The following is a 26,702-nucleotide window of genomic DNA, read 5'->3' on the forward strand; positions in this document are numbered from 1 at the left end:
ATGAGAAAAAAAACAGGAAATATTCCAAATCACAATCCATGCAGTCAAAACTAACCTATTTTCAGAGTCACAAAGTGGTGATTGTTTTTCAGCGCTGAAACAACACAGATGCACCGCTTACGTTTGTTCAAGTCTTCTATTTATTGAGCTTTCATTTGTACAAGTATGACATCACTTTTTTTTTTTTTTTTTTTACTTGCCCAAATCGTTGACAATAACTTTACAGTAAGCACATCTGCTGCGATGTAGATTTACAGAGGAGGGGTAAATGATAAAGAAACAAGATGGAGCTTCTACCACAGAGTCGCTACAGCGTGACCAACACAAACTGCTCACTCGACAGGAGTAGACCGATGGGGGAAAGCGCAGCACTGAGAGGCGGCGCGTTCGCTTCGGGCGCGTCTCCGCGTCCCCGGCGGTAGCCGCCAGAAAGATCCTTGCTGGTGTGGTTTAAGACTATCAGTGAAGTTTACCACGTTTCATTCTGCCTCTTTTGGTGGACAAAGAGATCCTCACAAAGAGACGAGGGCGTCCTCTTTGGGGTTTTGGTCAACAAAGGCAGCAGTTACCACAGATGGATCCACAGGTGAGTCATGTGACCATTAGCTCCACAGCAGGTCTAAGCAGGGCCTGGTTTGGTACCAGATCCACTTAAAGGGACCTTTCGGTAGTTTTGGCTCCATTCTGATTTCCGCTGTTTTCAGATGCACGCCATGCAGATGTCCATTCACTTCCTCGTGGTACAGTAACATTAGTATACTGTATCATATTTATGTTGTTCTCATTATCTTAACATATAAATTACATTTGGTTTCTCAAATGTAACCAGGTTGTGTATGTACTAGAAGCAGTATAGCAGGCTAAAAAGGCTTTTGTCATCTGAAATGAGGTTCGGTCTGAAAATGCTTTCACTGAATTTGTTCTGATTAATACTGCGATGAAGGCAGCTGAGTTATGAAGAAGTTACCATGATTGTTTCTCTGGCACAAAAATAAACCATCTCAGAATTTAACAAGCGCCTCCTAATCATGATCATTGGAAGAGTCTGCGCTGTGTAAGAACCTGAATGCTAGAGCTACAGGTACTGTGGTGCAGAACGCCGCTTGCGACTTCGACAATGACATTCAGTGAGTTGTGAGTGGACATCTGCAGTGGCTTAAAATACATTCAGACTTCTAAACCGAAGCCTCGTTCTTCAGCGGAAACATCAAGTGGGCTAAAACTTGCCACCTTTAGATGATGTCGAACCGGATCAGTGGGGCAGTGTTTGTTTGGGTTCATCTGGGACCAAGCTGGAGCCCTGGACCCGTGTGGGAACCTGCACTCGGGCTGCTGTTTGCGGTCACAGTGACGAGGCCAACAATCATTAGACTTAAGATGCAAGGCTGTAGCAAAACATCAATATAAAAAGTGGACATGGCATTCATCGGCAGTGCATTCATCACGTGCAGTCGAAGAGTTCTCCTTCAAATTTCCTTCGTGTTGATGGAGAAGCATCAATAGAGGTCAGAACTCTGCCTCATCTACTGTGTCTGACTTAGTGGTTTTATACTAGAGGCTTGTACTTTGAAGCGAAACTCTTCAACTAGGCTTCTCGTTCTCGTAAGTGCACATTTCCTCTGTCGCCTACTCTGCTATTTCTCATGAGGTGCAAAACAAAGCTAAAAAAGCATGACAGTGCAAAGACATTTAACATCCAAGACTCCTGACGACACAAAGAACTCCTAAATCCATCGGACGAAGACTAAACGTCTCGTCTCCTAACAGCAAGATCCAACCACGAGGACTGAGCAGATTTCATCTGATCGGAGAAAAGAAAAAAAAAAAAAAACAAAGAAAAAAAAACAGAAACGTCAGCAATGAGAGTAATTCTTAAAATATGGAGGAAAACTGTACAACAATACTGGCCGAAGGGTCGATCCTGGACGTAAAGAATGAATGTGAGGCCATTACAGCGACACTTTAATCAGTTGGCATTACGCGTATATAAAAAAAAAAAAAAAAGAAAGAAAAAAAGAAAAAAATCTTGCATATTAAAAACAATATTAATTAAAAAAACTTTCACACACAATCTTGCATTCATTCTCACAATCGTGCCTTTTTACGAACGATCGGAATCGCTTGTCGCCTTCAATGAACCGGCTTCTCTCTCTCTTTCTCTCTCTATATGTGGAATGTCAAAAGTACATGAGGTCCGATTGGAAAAGCATAAAAACAACCCTCCGGTTCCTTCCACACCAGCAAATGTCTATACAAATGAAAGAAGGAAAAAAAAAAAAAGGTTTTGTACATGAGCAGGTTTCAGACATGCAAACGTTACGCTGGAATAAATACACACGAAGCCGGAGGAAAGTGACGGGGTACGTTGATAAGAGTAAGATACACAGAAACATTCTACAGTGTGATGATTTCGTTTGTCACCAGCGTTGTGGACGTACAGACATCATTGGCCAAGGTCACTTTTTCAAGCATGTGATATAAGAAAAGTTGCTACTGATCGACAGAAGTCCTCCTTCGGGGTGCATATGTCTCCTCCTCCGCCGCGAGGAAGGAGAAGGAGCGCGTTGCCATTGGACGTCCAGCAGCTCACAGCATAGTTTGCCGGAAAACATATAAAAACTAAAAAGGCATACAAGAAGCTTTACAGTGAAAGAGGACCAACCAAGCTGTTGGCTGGAACAAAAAAAAAAAAAAAAAACATGCAGGTACAAAACCTAAAAAAAAAAAAGAAAACTACAATTGTGGCACCCTTTTACCATTTTTTTCCTTTTTGCGTGTGTTCAGATCTGCATTTGATCTACTGTATGCGAGCAGACCTGCAATCCAGGTCTTAACGTCTCTGGAGGAAGTCCTAAAGACATGTTTCCATGCTAACACTGAACTCCGTCACCATGGCGATATCTGCACACGGACACTGGCGGCCTCCTTTCCCCAAAAGGAAAAAAAAATACAAAAAAAAGGAGGAAGCGGGACAGGACGTCAAACATCTACTACAGGGTGTGAGGAGGGACGTTCTGTCAGATCTCTTGGTGAGGAGGGTGAGGAGGGTGAGGAGGGGAACTGACAGATCAACTGTCCAGGATCGGGCGGGAAAAGACAGTCCAGCTGCTTTTGGGGATTTGGGAAAGGATCACCAGCCACCTGGCGGAGAAGCTCGTCTGCTCTCGTGCGCAGATGACAACGTGGCGTTTTGGTGGTACCGTGGCAGGGAAATCGCTCAAAACATACAAAAAGAAAGAAAGAAAGAAAAAAAAAAAAGCCACAGTTTCCTGTTCGATGTGCTTATAGTCGGCTGGAGTGTGGAGGTGGAGGTGGAGGCAGTCCGGGCTCCCTCTGGGCTCCAGCTGCTGTCTGGTCCCACGGGTGCGATGCTACTGTACAGCTGATGAGCGGGGGCTGATCAGAAGTAAAGCGCCGGCTCGCTGCTGTAGTCGGACAGGGACGAGCTGTCTGCTGGTGTGAGCTGAGGAGAAAGGACACGTTTTCAGAAGCCAGCGGATGTCTTTGGAAAGCAGACGCTGAGGACGTGCGCCTGTGACACTACGCTGATGTTTCTGTCCTGTCGTAGCCAGTAAAATATATGGAACCCTGTTTCATTGTTTATGGTAACGACAGTAATAACTGAAAAGATGAGCTCAAAACAAATCACACTGAAAAAACTTGTTGATTTCATTGAATATGTCAAGAATTTAAACATAAACCCTGAAGGACAAGGCGCCCTCCTCAGAAACATGCTGCTAGAAGCACAAACAATCACAGGAATGTTTCCAGGGACACTTTCTGACTCATGGAGCTTTTGACTTTCGCTTCTCTGGTGTTGTTGGACACCACTATAACGTCCTGGTCACATGATACCTCAAAAGACCCTTCTATTAACTTCACACCAGTTCAAATAATGCCACCACTTACATAATTAATCTGCAGATTGATAGCATTATTAACATTACATATATTCAATAGAACAGAAAAGCATTTAAGACTGATTCCAGCTTCATTCATCTTTTCTAACTCTCGCTGGAACAGCTGGTTGTTGCGCTACTTCCATGTTTCTGTCCCTCTTGGAAATGTTTACACATGTTTACACAGTTTACAGGCGCCAATATCCAAGGTTTACGCCGCTCCTCACAATCTGGTGGATAACTCCTTCAGATCAGGTCAGCGTGTTATGACCGAGGAGGTCACGTGACCTCTAAACTCCAACTGACTAAAACACACACCTGAATTCAACCAAAACCACGATTAGATTCCTGTATAGTGTTAGACCAAAAGTCACAATTAAGGCCCCACATTTACAGACTCAGGCCATAATTAATCCACATGTGAAGAAAAATAATTCAAACACAAGGTGGGAGCTGAGTAAGAGTTTAGTTCCTGATTCAGATGTAAAAGAAACAACTTTTCTTGGGTTTATGTGCTGTAAACTGATTGTTTCTTTATGTTTGGGTTTTGACGTTAACACTGGGGCCCGCCCAGTTTAAAGGGCGTCACATCCGCTCCAAACCATAAACCGTGTGTATACTCTGCGTTTAAACGGCTTCAAGTGAGACGAATGGAGGCGTTTTCTCTCACCATGACGTCCTCCGTCATCTGCTGGGAGGAGGGGTCTTCCTGGTAGGCGACGTCATCGTGCTTGTGTTCCTGCCACGCGTTGAAGTCTACGGAGTGCTTGGGAATGTAGCTGGAGAGGTCTGCAGGGGAGGAAAGGGTGCAACACGTTGACCCCGATGGCCTTTTAATTTATCTTCAGATTTTGAAACGCGCTTCACTCCTTATTACCGACATGAAGAAACACACATGAGTGAGATCCAGTTTGCAGTGCATGCACACAGGCTGATGACTTGGAAGCTCTTTATTGAGGAATTAAAATGAGTGTATTTGTGCAACCATGAGTTTACACCATGCAGACGCAGTTAACCGTTTGTCCAGTAGGGGTCTCTGTCACCACACTTATCGTTGCCTAGTTACACTCATAACCTCCATACAAATGAGGGTAGTGACAATAACCTGACCATGGAAGTATTTTAATTTCTCTGCCCCTTCCTTACACCCCAACACATGATTTTTTTTCCATTCATCTCATTCTATTTACTATATGTTTCTTTATAGGCCAGTAAATCACACTGTTCCATAAAGTTCATGACTGGAATTACAGGCATTTTCCATGGCCCAAAATGTGGGAAAGAGGAAGCGTGGCTGAAGTCAATGCGAAATACATTTAAAAACCCCACAAAACTAGACCACAGCCCCGGCTTAAGTGATACGTTAAAAGCCTCACAAGGCGGGGCGTCCATTTGTAAACGGACCATGAATAATACAGCCAGATGAGTTGCCCGAGAACGTTTCACCCTCAGATATATACACTGTAAAACACTTCAGAAGAGCGGAGATGTATTCAAAACAGTTTCCACTGCCTCACAAATGTGTTTACTTGGTCACCAGTGGCTCGCTGGGTAGATTTTTCCCTAAAGGAGCTCCGTTTCAGAGATATAAAATACCGCTACGAGGCATTATGTAACTGTTGCTCCTCCATTGTTTATTCAAATTTGACTGTTGCATAAACAAGATGGCCTACTTTCACTTTAAAGTATTTAAACTTTTTCCACTGTAGTTAATTCCTTTAAAAAAAAAAAAAGAAATTCTTGGCTTATACAAATACACTTCCCACGTAGTTTGGAATAGTAAGTACTCAAAGGGGCATGAAAGTGTCAGAAAATGCCATTTTTGTCTTTTACACAAGAAGACACGTCATCTTTTTCAGAGAATAGCTGTGGGAGTCACCATAATACCAGGATCTGTGCCCCTGGAGGCCATGACTACCAGCACTGATACAACACATAACTGTGAACCACTCATTTCAAGATATTTCTTTATAAAATAAGTTGAAATTTGGATCCAACAATTGGTTTAACAGGAAGGTCTGAAGACGACCAATTGTTTAATGATATATCCTCCGGGGAGCATGAATATCTGGAGACAATTTCACAGGTGGTGAGACCAATAACTGCTGGGATGTGAGTGAAAACCGCCCATCTACCCGGCCGTTCCCTACATCACATTACATCGTTTCACGTGAACCCACCGTTGCTGTTGTTGGCGTGGGAGGGCGAGCCGGCCAAAGCGACTCGAGGGATGTGGATGCGTCCCACCATGCTCGGCTGCTCGTCCCCGACCTTCTCGTCCTCGTCCTCGTCCATGCTGTCCCACACGCTGCTCTCCGACGGATACTCGAACGTACTGTGGAGGCTGGACTCGTTGAAGGAGATCTTGAGCTGGAGGAGAAGCAGAAGGCGACGGATTTACGGTTAAACTGGCTTTGACTCGGCATCAGAGTTTCCATATCTGCTGTTCCCACTTGATAAAGACACAACACGTGTGGGTGAAAGATATAATCGCCCCATTTATGTTGTAAATACTCGCATTTCCTGTGCATATCACTGGCACTGCAGTAAAGAAAATGACACCAATCACCAGGCGAGTGCCAGTAAATGTTGACCGCGCTTAGTAAACTTGGACATTTGCCTGATCCTGATTTGGGTTGAATATTTCTAAAAAAAAAAAAAAGAAAAAAAGCTAGCTTTCTGGCAAAAACAGAGACAAAAGGGAGATAAATTGATATTTTCCTGATGTAAACTACTGTTTTTGCAAAAAAAAACAGCCTCCCTCCAAAAGGTCTATCATTATACCACATCGCACCTGTGCGTAGATGCCTGTTATCATGTGGCTGATATTTCATACCTACAGTAAGTCATGAGGCAGCACCTGAGCTATCTCCATGACAACGGAGCAAACTCCATCTGCTGACAAAGGCCGTGAAATATCACCAAAGACTATAAAAATCCAGTAAGTGGGTCCTGATTGTGTTCTCACATGGGCGGTGGACGGCATGTTTCAGCACTGAGATGCATTATCCTACAGTCGCATGAAAATCAAATAAAGCACGAGGTCAGATTTTCATCTTGACCTTAACCCACAAGTGTCTTTAACGGAACGTGTCTTTGCTCGCCCCCTGATTTGTTTGCAATGAAAACAAACCACCCGCTGTGGACCTGCTTGGCTGGAAGAGAAGACAAACTTTACGGCCACGAGCCACCATCTGAAAACACCGTCTCAAAGCTGAGATTTAGCCTAATGCCGACACTCCTTCAGGAATGCACTTTATGAGCACGGTTAACATTAACAGGTTGTTACTTCCTTATTGCAGGGCAATTATAACGCGCATTCCTTTGCTGATAGTGGAGCAACGCCAGTCTAGATCAACGCCAACCAGCCACCTCATAACTTATTCACCGGGGCCTGTTAATTGGGACTCTCAGGGAGCCAGCTGCGGTTTGTGTGGGCGCGTCCGTGGCAGCGTGGACTGCACTTTGTGTGTCCTCTAAGTGGGACAGGTGGCAGCCTCGCAGGAGCTGAGGGGCCCGTGATTTGACCGTCTCGGGGCGTTTCGCCGCGGGGCACGTCTGCCTGGCCGCGCTTCGGCGATCTGCGAACACGGTTCCACGGGGTGAGACGGGCCCGTGCGCTTTGCCGCGCCGTGTAATCCAACATGAAAGGCCACGGTGCAGCCGGAGGCCTCACTGCTTGCCGTCGTGTTTGTACAAAAACTGAAGAGCTGCAACACGTGACTCCTTTTTGATAGCTTTCACTCTGTTACTTTCTCAGCCATTACATTATGCAAGGAAAAACTACTTTCCCATGACCTGATTGAGCAGTGGAGCCAGGTGAGCTCCTTTGTCAGTCTGAGGGTGATAGTTTTAACACGGCAGACTATAAATGGTTTATAATAAGTTACTATTTTTGTCTTCTGGCCGCATGTAGGCGTCGCACACTCAAAGAGGTTTTATTTTTCCTTCCGTGTTGCCATGGAGATCACAGCTGATACACACACACACACGCACACATTTGAAAGAGCAGGTTCATCCATGACTGTCTTTCCCGAGGCAGTCAGCTGACTGCTCTTGACGCGCTGTACCTGGCTCCATCGACTCTGTAGGCCGCGATCTAAATCTGCCCTAATCTTTTTCACAAGGCCACAAGCCAGCAGCGACTCAGGAAGAGTATTTAAAGTTCACGGTTAACCTGCGTTTCAAAACCTCGGCCCCGTTGCATATTCTTAACCTGCCTCTCCGAGGTCCGTCTTTGTCGTCGTGGCGAGTTCGAAGACGGTGGAGACGTACGACGCGAGATACGTCCACGTCAAAAAGCTGGTAGCAGTCTTGGCGGCCCGCAGTCCTTTGGCAGATGTTTGAAGATGTTGATAGCGCTGCAGCGTCTGTGTTACTAAAACCATTCAGGTGGCTACCGCAGCAACTCCTTTTACTACAGCAGATAAGACGGACCAAAGCTACTCAATGAGGCTCCGCTGTTCTAGTGCATTTTACAAAACGCATTATTATTCAGCGCGATTCAAATGACTTCCTCAAAAAGGGAAGCAGGAATAAAGCAGCGTTTTAGCCAACATGTAAATACACACCAGGCGGTGACATGATCACTTAAGGCTCCAGATGGTTTAAACATTCAGGTTTGTAGATTAAACAAGGCTCGTCCTACACATTCAAGAATCTTGATCTTAGATTAAGTAGAATTTAGATTAAGCGCATAGCTCTGTTTGAGTTTCGGTTGATTACTAAGCGCGTATATTTAGAATTTGACAGACAAGGGTTTTATGGACGTCATGACAGCTGCTCTAAGATAGGTTCTGGGCAAAGGTTACTAGATTCACAGAAAGAAACTGTAGACTGGAGAAAAAGATCAAGAAGATCTACACAGTCGGCAGTTCACAAGCCATAATGAGAAGGATTTCACAAAGGTCGTGTGTAGATTTAGAAGGAGAGTCTAGTGATTATGGACAAAGGTCAAACAGTTTGAATTAACTGTTTACAGGACTTTTCTACATAAGCGGAACTGAAAGTGCTTCAAAACATTTCTCATTTACCTATTCAAACTCCTACATTCAAAGACCCACGTGCGTTGGAAGATGACAAATAAAGAACCCACAGAGATTTGGGAACTGCATAACAAATGTTTAAACACCTTCTCTACAGAACCTGATCATATTGTGACGATTTAATATTTGTTAGTATCTGACTACGACTGATAAACCGTGCAGATATACAGTATGACGCACTGTATATTGAGATAACGCTATCAGTAGGGAAGCTGCGTGGATTTACTGTCATGTTGGTATTTATTGTGCGGGGGTTTTGCTGATTAGCTTGAACCTTTGCAAGTGAATGAATTACCCATTTACACCAATCAGCCACAACATTAAAAGCAGCCAACGTAAGGTAAAACAGACGTGTGGCATTTACGTGTTAAGTACTTTTACATGTACCACCACCTGATCATTGCTGCACAATAAGCACACCTCCACGGAATGTCTCTTCCTCCTTGGTGACATATGTTCCCCAGGTAAGTGAAGTGCATGCACCCTGACATCAATGTCATGTAAGAGAAAATGCTACTTTTCAGACCAGGCCACCTTCATCCCTTGCTCTGTGGTCCAGTTCTTATGCTCACATGTCCATAATAGGACAAGAAGTGGACATGGGTAAGCCTGACTAGTTTACAGCTATGCAGTCCCCAGGACACCTGGGTCAGGGTTAGGGTTACATCAGTGAGCTTTGTCGCTTTGTCTTTGTCCTTGTCCATCGTTCTCCACTGTTCTTTCCTTGGACCACTTTTGACCAGAGAACATTTACGGTCCTTTGGACACATTGACATAAACAGTGATCTTATCACAGGGACACTGAGACACAAAGACCCCTTTCCCCATTCAGATATCAGCAGAGATCGTGCAGTCTTAGAATACCGCGGTATATTCCTTTCCTCCATGTGTTCCATCTTTGGTGATACAAAACAGTCAATGTGAAAACTGCCGTGCCAGAAACACTAAAGTGGAAACATGCTACTACCACGTGGATGAATCACAGCTCTCGCCACGGCAGGCAGTTTCTAGGGAAGTGCACATCAGCGGCACCACTGAGGTCTGCGTATGTTTGCGTACGCTTCTGAGTCTAAACCACCTATCAGACATCTTGTCGATCTTGCTCATATCCTTCCAGTTGTCCATTTTTAATACCTGTAACACATTCTGCTTCTCTATTTTTTTTTGTATATATATATTTTATATATATAAGGGAAAGGGGAAACCCTGACATCTTCACCTTAACATCTTTTCATTGTCGTTTCTCTCTAACAGCCAGGAGGAGTGAGGAGGATGAGTATTCAGCACAAGTGACCGCACGATCCACAGTGACGTTCAAAGTCTGTGTATGCACAGTCATTTGACACAAGGTTACACTCTCAAACAAGGCCCGCGGTCCCAGACAACCCCTTATTTTTAGAAACTTTTTTTAGTTCCTGTGTAAAATCTTACACCACAAAAAAAAAAAAAAAGCTCCTTAACTGACATCCTGCCTCGGAGGAAGTTTCTGGATGCCAAAAGCAGGAGCCATCAATAAATCAGGCAAGCCGCTGGGCTCGCTTCCTCTTTCACCGTGTGTCTCTGCTTTGCTTTTTGTCCGTCCTACTGACACTGTCCCCATAAGAGACCATAGGTGAGACTCCCCTACAATAACGTCCTCTCTCTGACCTGCTGAAGAACTGATCCAAGTCGGGAGAATAAGAGAAGCAAAGACATTGTTAATACAGAGTGTAGCTCTCTCTGTCTCGCTGCAGCTAGTCAGGGGGTCTTTTTTTTTTTTTTTTTTTTAACGATAAAAGCCTGCATCATGGAGGCAGAAGTGATTTGTCCTGTGTCCTCAGGCTGTGGGACAGGCCGAACGGGGCCAGACTCACAGGGTGCTTGACAGATTCTGGTCTCATTCTGACTCTGCTTTATATTTCTCACTGTTTCATTCTGTACTGCAGTAATAATAATAATAATAATAATTTAACGATTTCATTTTTCTTTAATCAGATATTTTTTTATTATTACTGGGGTCATTTGGGTTCACACAGTTCAGCTGAAGAACAGACGACACATCAAATGATTTTTGGGAGGAAATCTTGGACCGAACTGTGGAAAGTAAATAATCGAGGAAGCTGAGGTACTTTCGGTTCTTCTGTCTGGATTTTGAGAGCAAAGGTTCAGCGATGTATGTGATGTATGTTACTCCGTAAACATCGAGCTAATAGTGTGGGATGACGGGCTGAGAATAAAGGAAGAGTTCTGGGCGCAAACCGTTGCGTTTTCTTCCCGTTCAAAAGCGATTTCTCTATTTTACATCAAAAAAGGGGAGTTAAAAGAAACGCTCAATTGATGAAAATTAAGAGCAGATTCGAAAAAAAAAAGGAAAGACGGAAATCCTTACACCACAATGAGTGTTCAGGGAGCAAACTGAATCATTTCATCAGCAGATTTTTTATTTATTTTTTTTGCTCTGGGGGATGAAAAAAAAAAAAGAAAGAAGGGTTTTTTTTCCCCAACCGAATACAAAATGATCCCGACTCCTTACAACTGTGATTGTCTGTCGGGACCGGAGCTACATCAGAGGCTTCAATAAAACCAGACAGAGACATCACACGGGGAACGCGCTGAGCCGACTAAATAATATTTATCGCCAGCTGCATTGTTGTTTTCTGTTGTTGCATATTTCATGAGAGCACAAATGGATGGAGGGAAAGACGGACAAAAGAAGAAGTGATTGGGAGGGGAAGAGGAGAGGCAGCAGATGAGATTATGTCTTCATGAATGTGCTTTGGCCAATAAGTGAGAAGGGAGCGGTGCCAGGAACTTTTTCCAGGCCACCCAGCATGGCGTGTCCTCATTTGGTGAAAAGTGGCTCCCGCTGAATGGACACAGAGCTCCCTGGCACTGGTTGATGAGCCTGAACTCTGAAATCTGCTGAGTTACACTCGAGCTCCAGCGCAGTAACTCAGCCCTATTGTAAATATAGCAGCTCTGTGGGCGTAAAATTTACATGACCTATGTCTGAGTGTGCGTCTCTTCCTAATGCGGCTGTATGTTTATCTTGGCGTTACCTGGAGGCCCAGGGCGCGGTGCCGGTATTGACTGCGCACCTGCTCGTGTGTAGAAAAGCATCCCATATCTTTGGTCTGTGCAAACACATCTATCAAATACTCCGTGGCGTGGTTAAGTCTACAAGACAGAGGAAAGATGTGTAGCTGCTGGGAGCAGATTGACCAGGTGCCTGATTACAGCTAATCTCCGAGCGGGTGGATAATATTAGAACAGCGCCACAATGAACCGGATGAAGAGTTTAGCTGTAGTAGAGGGATATCAAAGCCTACATGCGCTCACACAAGGCGTGCGGTGAACGCTGTTAAACTGTGCGGGGCATCAGGACAAGTTGAGGGAAGCAGACAAACTAAGAGGACACAGAGGGGTGGGTCCGTCATTAGTCATCAAACGGGCACGGTATTCATGTCACATTTCCAATTCTTTCTGTTGCCCATTTTTTATTACGTCCTTTATTGACAGGAACGCCCCCGCTTTTAACTTTGACAGAGTTGCACCCATGAAATATATTAAATATGTATGACATTCTGGGATTTGCTTTTTTTTCTCCCCATAGGGGCAGAGAAGAGTTCAAATAGCCTCTTCACATGTTTAGTGTAGCCGAGCTGTAAAACCTCAGTAGAAAAAAACTACAGGGATGGACCGACTGTCTGCGATGTCAGCCACGAGTTTCCCGAATGCTGGTTTCAACGGTTTCAGTTCGAAACTGGGCAAAGCTGGAGACACCGAGGCAGACAGCTAGGACTCTATCATCATCTGTCATTATGCCCCCACCCTCTGGCCCCACCCTTATGTAAACATAATTTGAGTGACACTCAACTTGGCGGCAATGTTGCTGGCAACGCTGACCGAGAAGTAGCTTTAGTCGCTGGTAGGGTGAACATCTCACACTATTGGGTGCTTCAGGTTCTAGGCACCGGAGATTTAAGGTGCACAAGGACTGGCTCGCTTTTGGGTGCAGCCTCAATTGGCCATCTGAGGAATTCCACGTTGGACTCAGTTTTCAGTCCGAGGTTGCTGCTTGGATTTCACTTGTTCTACATTGTGATATATGTGAATGGACCGATCACGCACCTGATCGTGTACCTGCAAAACACCTGGACAAGTAAAACTGAAATCGTCTCCGCTTCGTAATTTGACCGAAAGCACCCTCTAAATATAGACATGTTTTAAGTGTTTATATCTATTTTTAGATGCATGCGAAATAAGACAAAAGCTATAATAACATACAGCACGGTAGCGTGTGCTTTCAGTGCCTCTATGACGTCTTAGGCTGCTACATCAAAGCTATTGTACCTCTAAGCAGTAATTATGAGTAATTGAGCTGAATGCCAACAGCATCCAGTTACTAATAAGACACGCCTACGCAGTACATTACCTTCAGTGGGCCTACAAGGACTCAGCAAACAAAACAGATTGATGAACGCAGGGATACGGCCCTGATCCAACCGTCAAACCTCTCAGCTATGAGCGTCCAGAAATACTTGGGTGAAAGGTAAGAGCTAAGACCACAGCACACCTACAGGAAGCCCCTGGAGCTGTAGCCTCTGAAGTGGATTTTGCATGCTTTTGTGTAGGTGCGCTTCGAGTGCTACAAGTGATTAAGTATGAAAGCACCGTTACAAATGTGGAAACTCATCGGCGTGTGTAGGTGGCTGGTGCTCTCGGCTCAGGCTGGCGTAGGCAGCGCCGAATGCAAAAATCTGTATTTACATTGCCATGTCTCACGATTTCATGACTCACAGTTGGAAGAGTATGCCTTTTGTTGCCTGGTGTGAGTACGAGCGCGTATGGATTATCAAACTGGTGTGAGATGAGATGGGAGAGGAAACACATTTCCCAAACCTCTCCGTATCATTCAGCCCTTACAGCCCTGCCACTCTCAACAATGGAGTAGTTATGAGATTATTCTGTTCCATCTAAGGATCATTTTGCTGATATGGCGCTCGCTAGTATTTCTGCACACACGCTATATGTAAGACGACACCAGCAGGGTGGAGATCGAAACCAATCAGGAATCAACTCCTTATACACACACACACAAAGTGTCATTGTGGGTGCGTTTAGGGCGTAAATATATAAAAGGTCACTTCTGGACACTCATGTCAAAGCACCGATGGTCCGTCGGGTGTGTCTGAGAAGCCACGATCGAGACAAAGGACGGGACGACACACACCACTTCAGAATGTAGGATCAGCCAAAGATCTGAGGTCTAATTCAAATGCTATGGGTGTTTTTGATTTCATTACGCTGGATTTTTTTATCCTTTTAAAAGGTATGTACCAGGGTTAAATTAAACAATGACAGTTATTTCGGTTCACTACAACAATACTTTAATTAATTAGTCTCTAGAAATATGTGGAAGTTCATGTGCCAAGCCGCCACCTCTAGGGCTGAAGAATAAAGCTAACCGAGGCTCCTAGAATGACTCCAAAAGAACAGCCCTCCGTGTTAAAATGTAATTTTGATCTCTATCGCCAATGTCCCCATTTGTGTCTACTGAGGATTCACACTCATGTGAACATATAACCTATCACATAAAGCCCTGGATGCAGTTGTCACACATTGACACCATTTAGGCAGGTGAAGCGTAGCTAACAGTCAGCAAACCTCAGATTAATTATAGTTGATTCTGTGGTGAGGTTAGAACAGCGTGCATCAACTCATATGTCCTTGCAGTTTCACACTTCATTTTTCTTAGGTTGTGCAGGGTTCATGAGTCATACGCACATCTATCACAATAGAAGCACACTTTTATTTCTGGAATATACTAAATGCAGTATAAACGTGAGTTGTAGAGTGCTGAAAAAAAAACTGCCTCCAGTCTCAGTGCTAAGCTAAACGCACCAGCTAGCAGCAGATTGATACATCGCTTATCGCGCACTTATCACACGTACACCATCATAAACACATTTCTGCTGATAAAACGCCGCAGCGAACCAATACCAACAACAGCTTGTCAGCAGGAAGACAGGCAAGAGCTTTGGGGCCTCGGGCCAGTACGGGGGCCCTTTGAGGCTGACTTTAAACTACAACAGTGGCAATGTACCAAGTTTTCAGTGACAGTCAGAAGCATCGCTAAAGGCCCCCTACCAGGCACACCTCTGCACACCCAATACAATCCTGTTATATCCAACGTGCATGATCCGTTAATGTGCTGGAGTATGACAACAAATAATAATGATACTAAATAGCTAACTGAATGTTGCCAGGCAACCCCGATTTAGGAGGACAGACATTTGTAAATAACTTCCCACTAGTGTCAGTATTATTCAGTTTCTTTCTAATCTTTAACATTGGTTCACAGCTGGCAGAGCGCTGCCTCCATCTTCATTGCCGCTGACCAAGTCTAATGTGGACTTTTATTTCTATAGGGCCACAACGGTCTTTAGAACTGTCTCCTGACAGGACAAGTAAATAACATTATGACCATCTTGTGACAATTCAACGTTCTGCTCGGAAACTTTTGGACCTGGCATTAGTGTGGATGCTACTTAGACATGTAGCACCCATCTAGACCAGACCAGACACCCCCACCCCATAGCAATGACACTTCTTGATGACAGCAGGCATCCCCAGCAGGATGCAGCCTGACACAAACACACAAACAGTTTGGGAACAACTCAAGAAAACATGAAGAACAGCACAAGGTGTTGACCTGTCCTCCAAATTCACTATCCCAAACTGATCAATTATGATCCAAAGAGGGTCCTAAACCCGTAGGACCCAGAGCCCACCCCCAAACAACATCCTGTTACCAGACACCACAGGACACTCTCAGAAGTCCCATGTCCACTCTCTGATTAGTCACAACTGTTTTGGAGACACAAGGAACACCTACACAACATTAGGAAGGTGGTCATAATGTTATGCCTGATCAGTGTATTGTAGAAACAATGTTGTTATTTCATATTCTGAAATCTCTGTTCTGGCCTTGGGGCAATATATTATTATACTCAACTGTAACATTTCCATACAGATACTGGACTTAAAAGCAACATGGTGAGAAATGATCCACAGACGGGTGAGATGAAAAGTGTTCATCCACCTGCACTGAGCTCATCTCGGCCTCTCGAAAGCATCAGGGAACTGAGCTGATCTGTTTGGGTCTCCACCCACAAAAACAGTGATTGTGGGTTTGCTGATTATAGAACGTGCTCACTCTCCAAACGCCTTTATCAGGGCACGTGTGTGTTTTAGCAGGACGAGCTGACTGCTGCCTAACCATCACTTACACAATCTGCATCATCACCCCTGACGTGAAAATGCGCCTGAGCGTGAGAGAGGGAGAGGGAGGCAGAGAGAGAGTGCGTCCTTATCCCTGGATCCTAATGACAGGATAGAATGGCCGCGGCTCGTGTTGCCCTGGCGACAGGCGCCATGGATATGTGACGGGGAGGGAAACGGGAGAGTGGAGGTTGAGAGGGAGAAAGACGAACAAGGCTGCAAGACAGACGGTGTTTAGTCGGGCAAAAAGGAAAAGGAAGAGACGGCTGAAAAACAGAAATGTAACTCAATGCTGACACCTCTCACATTAGGGACGTGAAGACCTGAACCATAAAATATTAGCGTGTATTATTATGTAACATTATTATACACAGCTTTCATCGAGGGCGTGTTTGAATAAAATTTACATCAGGCACAAAAAGCATTACATACACTCCCAGGAGTGCTTTGCATTCGTAATCTAGGAGAAAGAAGTGGATGTGTTCAGGCGTCACGTCAGCTAAGCACAGAGATTTTAGCTGGAAGTTCACAATTTAATCATGAAATCAAGAAATGAGTCCAGGGGTGATGCTTGTCATAACACATGGTGGTGGCAGGGTGGGCCAGGTAATAACAGTCAATGGCCTCAATCTGCTCTTTTCCCTTCACCCACTCCGTTTCTTTTTATAAACTCTCAGAAAGCCCCGTCCCTCTGAGCTTTCAGTCTCTCCGGCCTCCTGCTCACGCGCACACACACACACACACGCACACACACACACACACACACACACACACACACACACACACACACACACACACACACACACACACGCACACACACACTGAATTAAACATGACTATGATAGTAGGGCCTTGCTGGCTGAATTCTAATTACACTAACTTTGCAGGGTTGCACATGTGCCTAAGGGCTGTGTGGTGAAACCTGCAAGGGTGTATTCTGTCTATGTAGAAATGAAGCGCGGCCGTGTGTGTGCGTGTGTGTGTGTGTGTATGTGTGTGAGAGCCAGCGAGCGAGCGTGTTTGTCCACATCCTGCAGCCACAGAACCCTCGGAATAAATGACTCTCAAGAGGAAACCATATTTGCAGCATCTGTGATATCATTAACAAAAACTGAACTAGCACCTTTCTCATGTGACAGACTGTGACATTAAGTCATTTTCGTTTTTAAAGCTGCAGCTGTTTTGTGTTTTAAAAACAGCTTCATGTAAATGCCCTGGTAAGTGTTTTTTCCTCCCTGTTTATGACAGATAAACACCTGACTGATAAAGTTCTTTAATAGTAATTGGATATTTCTGAGACATGGACAGACCACAGAGCCGTGCATTAGCTCAGTGTTGAACAACAGGAAGTAAGGTAATAGACAGAAAGTAGATCCAGGCCTCTAAAAGAATTTATTACATATTATATTGTATTTTGAACTTTAACCTTACATCGTATCTTATGACTCATAAGCTAATCGTCTATAATCATCCCAATGACTCATTCAGGCCAGGGTAATAAATTTAAAAAGTAGTTTTAACTTATGTAAAGCTGCACTAACTGATATTTTACATTTGTGGTGAATGACAGTGAGAGGTCGGTCGGTGTAGACAAGTCTGTGGAAAAATATTACCAGACGCCACAGTTCCGCTGTATTTAAGCCTTGTTTAGCTCATTTGTTTTTACTTTCTGAAGCCTTACCATTAACTTAATCCAAAATCTATTCCTGACATCCTAGAGCGGACACCTGGTAACAAATTCATTTAGCCTGATCACTCCTCTTTCGCTTCCTTCCAAAAACCCCATCTCGATCCTCTTGGTAGTTTTGAACTCCAGCGTTTCCAAGGTTCAAAGGAAGTTCAGAGGAAGTCGAGCTCCATGCAACAGATTTTCTTTCTTTAAGCTACAAGGCGGCGTAACTTAAAATTTCTTTACGAAGCAGACGTGCCCGAGGATTATTTTTTTCCATGTGAGGGGGAGGGGGTGCTACGATTTCAGGAAGTGTAAGGGAGGAGAGATGGGGAATGTCTGCTGGGTGGTAAATAATTAAACACAATGGACTTTCACACCTGTAGCCCAGGAACACAATGTAAATGTAGGAGTGTGCCCTTTCATTGGCCTTCCTGTGTTACACTGAGCCTTCAGTCATTTAAATGCAGTTATTTTTAAAACGCCACATGCGTGACATTTGCGCGACATGCGCGACAATGGCTTCTCTGAACCCAGTTAAAGGAAGCGTAGTGGAAATTCTTGCCCAGAGGAATGCACCCGCCGGCGCAAAACAAGATGCATCCAATGAGGTTGTCAGGAGAGTATGTCGCTTTTTTAAGACATGTCAGTTGTTTCCAGATTAAGTTTGTTTGCACTGCAATACTCTGTGGTCAAAGTTTGACACGAACGTCTTACAAACAATCCAAGCAAGACGACTAAATGTGGCGTCTCACAGGTGATAAATTACCTGCCGGACCGGTAATGTCATTCAGATATGTGGCAAGAGAGGAAAAGATCGGACGCGTTTATTCATCTTCTAGGGTGTCGTGTACAGATGACAAAGTAATGATTTACCAATGTGTCAGCTGAAAACAATGTTCCCGTGTGCCTATGGGCGCATTTATTTTTACAATATTCTGGCATATATAGGATGTGTGATCGCTTAGGACAGTAGTGCCTGAGCTTTTAAGTCCCATTAGATTAACACAAATACCCCTTCACTGCAGTCATTTAAAAGTTGAGAATGATGAGTCTTGGGTGCAGTTCAACCACGACATCAATGGTTAGTGTTGGATCATATGTCTGTTACACTTTTTTCTCTTAGAATGCCTACATGGTTCTACTTCTAACACTTAACGGTGAATACGGTAATGTAATATAGTAAAAAATATAGTTCTGGTTCACTCTACCCCTTAGGGCTTGGTATAAAAAGATAAATAGTTTTTCCAATTTAAACCAATCTTAATTTTAAAGAATCCATTAGGTGTTCATATCGTTTGCAGATCCTTTTTTTCTTTTAAATATATGTTAAATGTCTGCTTGCTCTCATTAGAAATCTTAAGAGACCATTTTCACCATAACTAGTCAAGATCTTGCCCAAAAGCAAAGCCATGCTTTAAATCTGCCAAGAGGATCAAGGTGGGGATTTTGGAAGGAAGCGAAAGAGGAGTGATCAAGCTAAATGAATTTGTTAGCAGGTGTCCACTTTATGATGTCAGGAATAGAATTTGGATTGAGTTAATGGCAAGGCTTCAAAAAGCAAAAACAAATGAGCTAAAAAAGGCTTAAATACAGCGGAACTGCGGCGTCTGGTATAATATTTCTCCACAGACTTGTCTACACCGACTGACCTCTCTCTGTCATTCACCACAAACATAAAATATCACTTAGTGCAGCTTTAAATAAGTTAAAACTACTTTTTAAATTTATAACCCTGTTTAAAAGATGTGTAAACTAGTGGTGGAATATTTAAAACCAATGATGGCATTAGATTTCGGGAAATCTCTGTCATAACTAGGGATGGGCATAGATAAGATTTTATTGATACCAGTGCCATCACTGATTCTGCTTATAGATCTGATTCCTTGTCCATTCCGTTATCAATTCCTTCTGTACATTTTTGGTTTACAAAAAGTAGGTGTTCATGGGTTTGTGTAAACAACAGAATTTTTTTTGAGTTTCTAGACAAGAGATAAGAGCTTGTGTAAGTAAACAAATAGGAAAGTTGTCACTGGATCTTCACTAGTGCTGCTCTGCTGAGACTCAGCGATAGCTGCACTTGTTCATCGAAGACTATCGAACACATGGTGCTCTCTGTATTTAATACCGTGCGCCGTCGACAAATGTTTCTTTCATGTTGGTGGTGTTGCCTCCCTTGCCTGAAATTACGGTGCTACATAAAATGCATGTTGTGCTGTTGCAGTCCTTTCTGAGGAAGTGAAGCCACACTTTGGATCGTTTCAGTCTCTCTGCCATCGCGTCTTACTTGTCGTCACCTGAGCATCACGTGATGTGAATGATGTGCTTCAACGTAAAGATTCGTCATGAAAAGAATCGATAAGGGGAATCAGTAAGCATGAAGGCCAATGATATGGATTAATTGAACCAGTTGGAACCAGTTGGAACTGGTTGGAACCGGTTGGAACGATGCTCGATGCCATCCCTATTCCTAACTAAGCAAATTAGTTTCAAAATGGAAATAATTGTACATAAATGAAATCAAATGAGGACCTTGTGAATCTCAAAATTAGTACCTGACCTCAGTAGCCCTCATTGTAGTACACTTGGGGCTCAGCTGGTTGGGACGCATTGCTTTCAGAGACCACTTCTTAGCCAGTTTCCCATCATCATCAGCTAATGGTCCACAAAGTACTCCAACTCCTGTACTAACCCTGATCTACCATCTATATTACCTACTAAAAACTCTGTGGTACCTGCACTTTTCTTTACAAAGCTGCACCATTCCAACTGGACCTATACTGAAGTGATCTTCAGCTTTCACACTAGTGTAAACACACTAAACCGAGCACACTGAACTCAATAGGTTCCAAATACCGCCCTATGCTGATTTAACAGGAAATAAACCGAAACCATTATAACATAACAACCATTCCTCTGAATAATTATGCCTTTTAGTAACAAACACACGAGCCCCTTCACTAAGAATAACCAACTTGACGTATACACTCAACACTGAACTATGAACACTGGAAAAAGGCAGGGTGTGCTCTCTTCCTTTCGCTCCCTCTCGCTGTGCTGAGAGTGGTGCTGACAAAACACTTGGGTTTATATCCCTTTTTCCCCATAATAACCAGTCACAAGGAGAAGTGACTTCCAACACAAACCACCCGGCCCCCTTTGTGTGTCTTGTCTCTCCCAGGCAAAGAGCTGCAGCACCTACTACAAGGAAATTAAAAACGAAAACCGCCACTCTAGCACTAAATCGGAAGAGCCTAATCCAGTTACATTGCAAATGGAAATGGAGTCAATCCTGGACTGTGTTTCACCAAAAACCCAGAGTCGATTTTATGCAAATGTGGAAGCGATGTGGGAGAAGAGGCTGCACTTGACCTACATAGCTCTTCCACAATTCTTTCCCCAACAGAGAGGAGATCACAGGAAGCTAGAAGCAAAGGGATGGGCCTTATTAACCACCACTGCACAGGAATAAAGCAGTGCACTGTGGGTAAAGTGGGGAAAAACTAAGCAGAGTGGAATGAGATTACAGGAGAGGCTGCGCTAGATGTGGCCCAAAAGCGTCCTATAGTGTTGAGAGAGTTTTCAAATGAGAACAAGCGGAATGGGAAAGAGAGAGTGCAGAGTGAAATATTTCTGGAAAACCTAGAGGAAGAGTTGAACATCCGCTTTGGATAAGTTCTCAACTCCTGACGTGCATATGGAACATTCTTTTTCAGCCAAGCTCCTCATAAAAAAAAATGGTTTGTTGGGGAAAAAAAAGTGCTCAAAAAAAAAAAAAAACCCATCCCTGACCAGAACGCTGAGCTGAGGCCATTCTCAGAGGCTGCTCTCACTCAGAAGCGGCACCGAGCGAAGATTCCACACAAATTATACAGGCAAGGCCAAGCCTCAATGCTTTTGTAATTGCCTGCGCGGCCCTGCCCAGAGAATAAAAGAAGATATAATCCGGGCCTTGATGACGACCGAGAACAGCAGACAGGCAACAAAAGAAGATTTCGTTTGTGAGACAAAGACAAAAAGGCAGGATGTGTTTCATGTGTCACTGCCACGGTCTGCGGTGAGCTACACGCACATGTGCATGCAATAAAACGCAAAAAAGCCACCGGGCCTAAGTTGCATGGACGAGTCGGCGGCTTGACTGGCAGTCATTATAAAGAGGAAACCCGCAAAGAGTCGTTTTTAAATTTGAAGTCAGCATCCCAGAGTTTCCATCGAGCCCAAAAATACAATGTTGAATTACAGGGGCATGAGGAGAAAAGTGATTTACCAATTCTCACTGTGGGTTTGAATCCTTAGGTCTGAGAAGACAGGAAGGGCATGTGACGTTTCACAAATATCAAAGGATATTTAAAAAAAAAATATTAATGTTGATGACCAGAAAGATAATTAACCAAAACATCCCCTTTACCTGCGCTAGAGAAACGGTAATTAAACTGAAGTATAAAAACCACTTGGTGACTCTGTGCGTGGCAAATTCATTGCCCTGCTTGTAAAAGGCAACTGGATTTACTTGGAGAGCAGAGGATTACACCAGGTCAAGGAAACAGGGCCAGAGCCCAACGTTTGAGAAGCTGTAACACCGGCCTAGATTGAAGAGCGGCCAAAAAGGCTCAAAACATTCAGAATTAGAGGCGACGCGGTGCTTTGTAGTCGGGGTTGTGATGTAACTGAACGCATCCTTAAACAGCTTTCTTTTCTTTAATGCGGTTAGCTGAGCGGAGGGGTGAGGGATAGCACATAACCAGGCTGGACTCCCGCCCACGGTGGTTACATCCTGCACGCCCTGAGCATCTTAACCACCGAGATGTCAATAAAACAAGTGTGATACATTAGGAGCCCTCTCCCTTCGCCGTAGTAAACACCGTCGCACAGATCCAAATCTGCAAACCGCCTGCAGCACCTTGCAAAATTAATTAGAAACATTCTCTGATATTTAATTAATCCCTAATATACATGAAACAGAAGAGCCTAACGTAGCAAACACCAGATATCTAATTGCGATTCTAAGATTTGCCCCAAACACGCCCCCCCCTGCTATCATTTAATTATGATTTAGGACCAGGCCTGGGAATATCTCGAACACAAAACTGAATTAAACCGTGAAATAAATTTGTTCCTCCAACACCGAGAGCGGCCGGAGCTGCCCACATTTGCCAAATCCCGAGAACCGAATACAGCCTTGATGAGATTGTTCGGTCAATAGGCTTGGAGGGCCACCTAACCCAATAATGCGCTCTGCGACGAATAGCGTGCTTTTGTGAGACGCCAATCCACGGGGGAAAAAAAGTGCTGCCTGCCGTTCCAAGTGGCTGTGTACACACATGTTTTTAATCCACTTAGGCATCAAGGCCTGCAGCAGGTCAAGCGGTGGGACGTGGAGGTTTAAAGGACACAGGCACACACTTTGCTCGCACTGAAACAAATGGGAATAACTGCGAGGATTAAGCAGAAGGTGGAAACGACTCTTAAAAGCCTCAAAAAGCTCAGGTGACCAGAGCGCGCAATCTGGGTTAGAGAAGATTTCAGTGACAGGTGCACAGACACGTATAAGAACAGGGGAAAAAAAAGAAAAGAGCTGCTCCTACGTGACACTTGACTGCTAAATATAGACAGGAGGAAACTTGGATGATCCCCGTGCTAAGACTTGACACTTTCTGTTTAAGATTGTAAAAACTTTCCGAGTGTTGACCTATTTAGTTTCACCGAAGAAGGAAGCTCTAGATATGAGGGCAACAAGTAAACCATGTTATTCATGTGACATGGACAAGCAGACAAAAAACAGTAAATCCCAACATTTGAAAAGGGAAATCAGACACTTAAACGACTATTTTTGAACAGTGGTTTGATCACTCTCTGTGTGTGGCTTGTGCTCAGCATACAACTGCAAAGTCAATAAAGCGACAAGGTTAGGTTGAGTGTTTGCTCTCACCTTCTTGCCCGTGGAGCCCGTCTTGGTGAGGCAGGACTTCTCCAGAGATAGGTAGCCCCCGATGACCTCGATCTCCTCCACAGCAGGGTAGCGCTTCTTCAGCAGGGAGCCCAGCTGGGCGTACGGGGCCTGTGGGGGCGTGGACCCTGGCGGGGCCTCGTTCGGGGCTTCTTGCTGCGGCTCGGGTGAAGTCGGCTGGGCGGCCGGCTCCGTCCGGGATTTAGGCACCACAGTGAAGGTGTTCCCCTTCTTCCTCAGCACCGCGGGGCTGGGAGCAGGGACGCGCTGCGGGGCTTCCACCTCGATGTCGTCGATGTTCGTGATCGGCAGCTGGTCCGCAGGAGGTTTCCCTGGAGACGGGGAGGGGGTGGACGGGGCGGGGGAGACTGCTCGGACGGGAGATGAAGGCGGGATGGCTGGAGAAGAGGGGGGTGAAGCCCAGGCAGGTGGAGAGGAAGGAGCTGGGGTGACAGCAGGGGATGGAGACAAAGGTTCAACGGTCGCAAGAGGCGGACTTGTGGCAACAGTAGGAGATGGTTCAGGCTTGGATGTCCTCGCTGCTCTCTCCACGTCCCTTTCCACCTTTGTCTTCTCTTCTTTCCTCTTTGGGGATGTCGGGGTGACAGTATGGGCGTGGTAGGTTGGCACTCCGGGTGTGGGCACCTCTGCCACCCTGTGAGCTGGGGAAGACTTGACTGGGCTAGATGGTACCGGGCTGCTTGTAGCAGATGAGGCGGCAGGACGGCGCTTGGGTATGACAGTGAAGGAATTTCGAGACTGCAGACGTAGATTTGCAAGTGCCCGTGCCTGGGTGTCCCCGTCGGGAATTTGGGCAAGGTCTGGTTTCGGGGCAGGACGGATCTCAAAGTCACCCGAGGAACGCGACACCTTGGACGAGGTGGGCCTCGATGGGGACTCCGCACGGACACGGCGGGGCTCTGGAGAGCATGGCACCTTGGCTTTGGGGGACACCTCAGCGCTCTCCCAGTCTCTGACAGGCTTGATCGCCCCCCTGTCCGGTTCATCTCGGGGGCTCAGAGGTGCGGCGTGAGCCCCGCTTTCTTCAAACCGCTGACGGTAGGAAAACACAAACTGTGGGGATCCCGTAGCACGCTGGGGGCTGCCCAAATCAGAGACGGCGGGCTGTGGCTTTGGTTTGGAAGACCGGGGGCTCTGGAAGATCGGTGACGATGGCTGGCTGCTGATTGGGCTGCTGACCAATGGGCTCAACCAGGGCTTTGGCACCAGATCTGGCTGTGGCTTGGGCCAGGGTCTTGGTCTGCTGCTGGCACTACAATCCAGGTCCAGCAGGTTCTCCGTGCTGTGGGACTTCTTCTGCAGCTTACCATAGTTGCTGTCAAACTTCTGCAGGATTCGACTAACCCTACCTTGACCATCAGATAGATTATAAGGGGTCTCGTGATCCGGGCGGCCCAGGGTGCTCAAGTTCTCCTCACTCTTGCTTAACGTGGTGTCATAAATGACCACTTCCTTGGCTCTTATCTCCGTAACAGCGCTCCCTCTCCGGTCCAGAAGGTCGTTCAAAGAGCTATAACTACTAACGCCGTTTTGCTGAAATTTGGAGCCTGCTTTACCTCCAGCTTCCGGGAAATAGTCAGGATCCGACTCAATTATAATGATGTTGTCTGCGCGGATAGTCCGTATACCAGGGACGCTGCCGTACAGCTCCAGGATGTGCTGGACCGGCCGAGCGGTCTCTCGGTCCTGCCGCCTCCTCCGCTCCTTCTCCAGCTTTATGAACGGGTTCTGCTCCAGCGGCCCCAGGCTTTCCTGCAGCACCAAGCTCTCGTGTCTCTCGTCCCCCCTCGGCGCCGTCCTCTCGGTGGTCGTCGGTCGCGTCTCTTTGTTGTTAGCGAAGTGTTGGCTGGCTGTGGTGATGGTGTAGTTCCGCGCGGACCCTGCGCTCGCTCCGCCGTCTCTTTTGGGACCGCCGCCGGTGCTGCCGTTCACATTTCCCGTCACCTCGCCATTTACTCGCTGCAGGCCCGCACCGACGGGGCCGGGCTCCGGGGTACCGCTTCCCCCAGACCCGCCGCCCTTCGCCTTCCTCCTTTCCAGGATTTCTCGCTTCCAGGCCGGCATCCTCGGGCTCTCTTGCCCGGCCTCTTGGCAGAGGACGCGTACCTCTCCTCCGCCAGACATTGCGGAGGGTTGCTTAGAATAAACGAAGAGGAGAAAGGCAGGCACAGAGGGCGGTCTTCACCGCGGTCCGGTGCGGCTGTAAAAGCTGTATCCGGCTCTGACTGTACCTGCAGCACCGATCACCGCACACTCACGCACATCCCTACCGTCTCCCTTTTTCTCTCACGTCTCCTTCTGCTTTCACACACTATCTGCCTCCCTTTCTCCCCATAGTCCCTGAACGCGGCCCAACCCCTCCGCAGCGGCACGAGAGGCTTCGGCAGTCCCATCTGCTTCTTGATTGGTCATTACTCTTTCTAGACACGCCCTCTCTGTGATTGTAGTACTCCGCACATTGACGTAAACCACGCCCCTTTCTATTGTTGACTGGGTAAGGAAGACCTGCTTATCAAAGGTGTTGAGTTCACGTACAGCCCACCCCTTTCTTTTTTTATTGCCATTCAACATAATTTATGATAAATCATAAATAGTAATGTGTTGTATTTGTTTTTTAAACGGTTTCATTTATGGCAATGAGGACGACGTCAGACTTACGAGACCAATCCTTGAAATTACCACAATATTAAAGCACTGCATTGCGATTTCCTATGTTGCAAAAAAAAAGAAAAGAAAAGAAAAGAAAAGAAACGTCTTTAAAAAAACTTAATTTGTAATTTTTATTTTCCTACCCATGGTCTGTGCGAGTGTTCCAGATCATTTTATCATTCTTGGTCTAAGTAATTACTTTTATTTCA

General features: G+C 45.4%; 1 protein-coding gene across 1 annotated transcript; it reads right to left on the reverse strand.

Moving 5' to 3' along the window:
* Window positions 1–1,852: 1,852 nt before the first annotated feature.
* Window positions 1,853–26,288, reverse strand: tprn (taperin). Its single transcript, XM_047570270.1, has 4 exons — window positions 23,806–26,288; window positions 6,080–6,269; window positions 4,570–4,688; window positions 1,853–3,463 (listed from the first exon to the last, which is right to left on the reverse strand). Exons 1-4 carry the CDS (start codon window positions 25,966–25,968, stop codon window positions 3,401–3,403), a joined length of 2,535 nt encoding a protein of 844 aa, XP_047426226.1. The 5' UTR covers window positions 25,969–26,288; the 3' UTR covers window positions 1,853–3,400.
* Window positions 26,289–26,702: the final 414 nt, after the last annotated feature.

This window comes from Mugil cephalus, chromosome 19 (assembly GCF_022458985.1).
Source record: "Mugil cephalus isolate CIBA_MC_2020 chromosome 19, CIBA_Mcephalus_1.1, whole genome shotgun sequence".
Lineage (NCBI taxonomy): Eukaryota > Metazoa > Chordata > Actinopteri > Mugiliformes > Mugilidae > Mugil > Mugil cephalus.

Excerpts from the sequence above, each read along its gene's own strand:
- tprn (XM_047570270.1), bottom strand. The coding sequence starts at position 25,968 with ATGTCTGGCGGAGGAGAGGTACGCGTCCTCTGCCAAGAGGCCGGGCAA. Across the intron at positions 4,689-6,079 it reads CCACGCCAACAACAGCAACG|ACCTCTCCAGCTACATTCCC; the intron begins GTGGGTTCACGT and ends CCTCCCCTGCAG. Across the intron at positions 3,464-4,569 it reads AGATGACGGAGGACGTCATG|CTCACACCAGCAGACAGCTC; the intron begins GTGAGAGAAAAC and ends CTTTCTCCTCAG.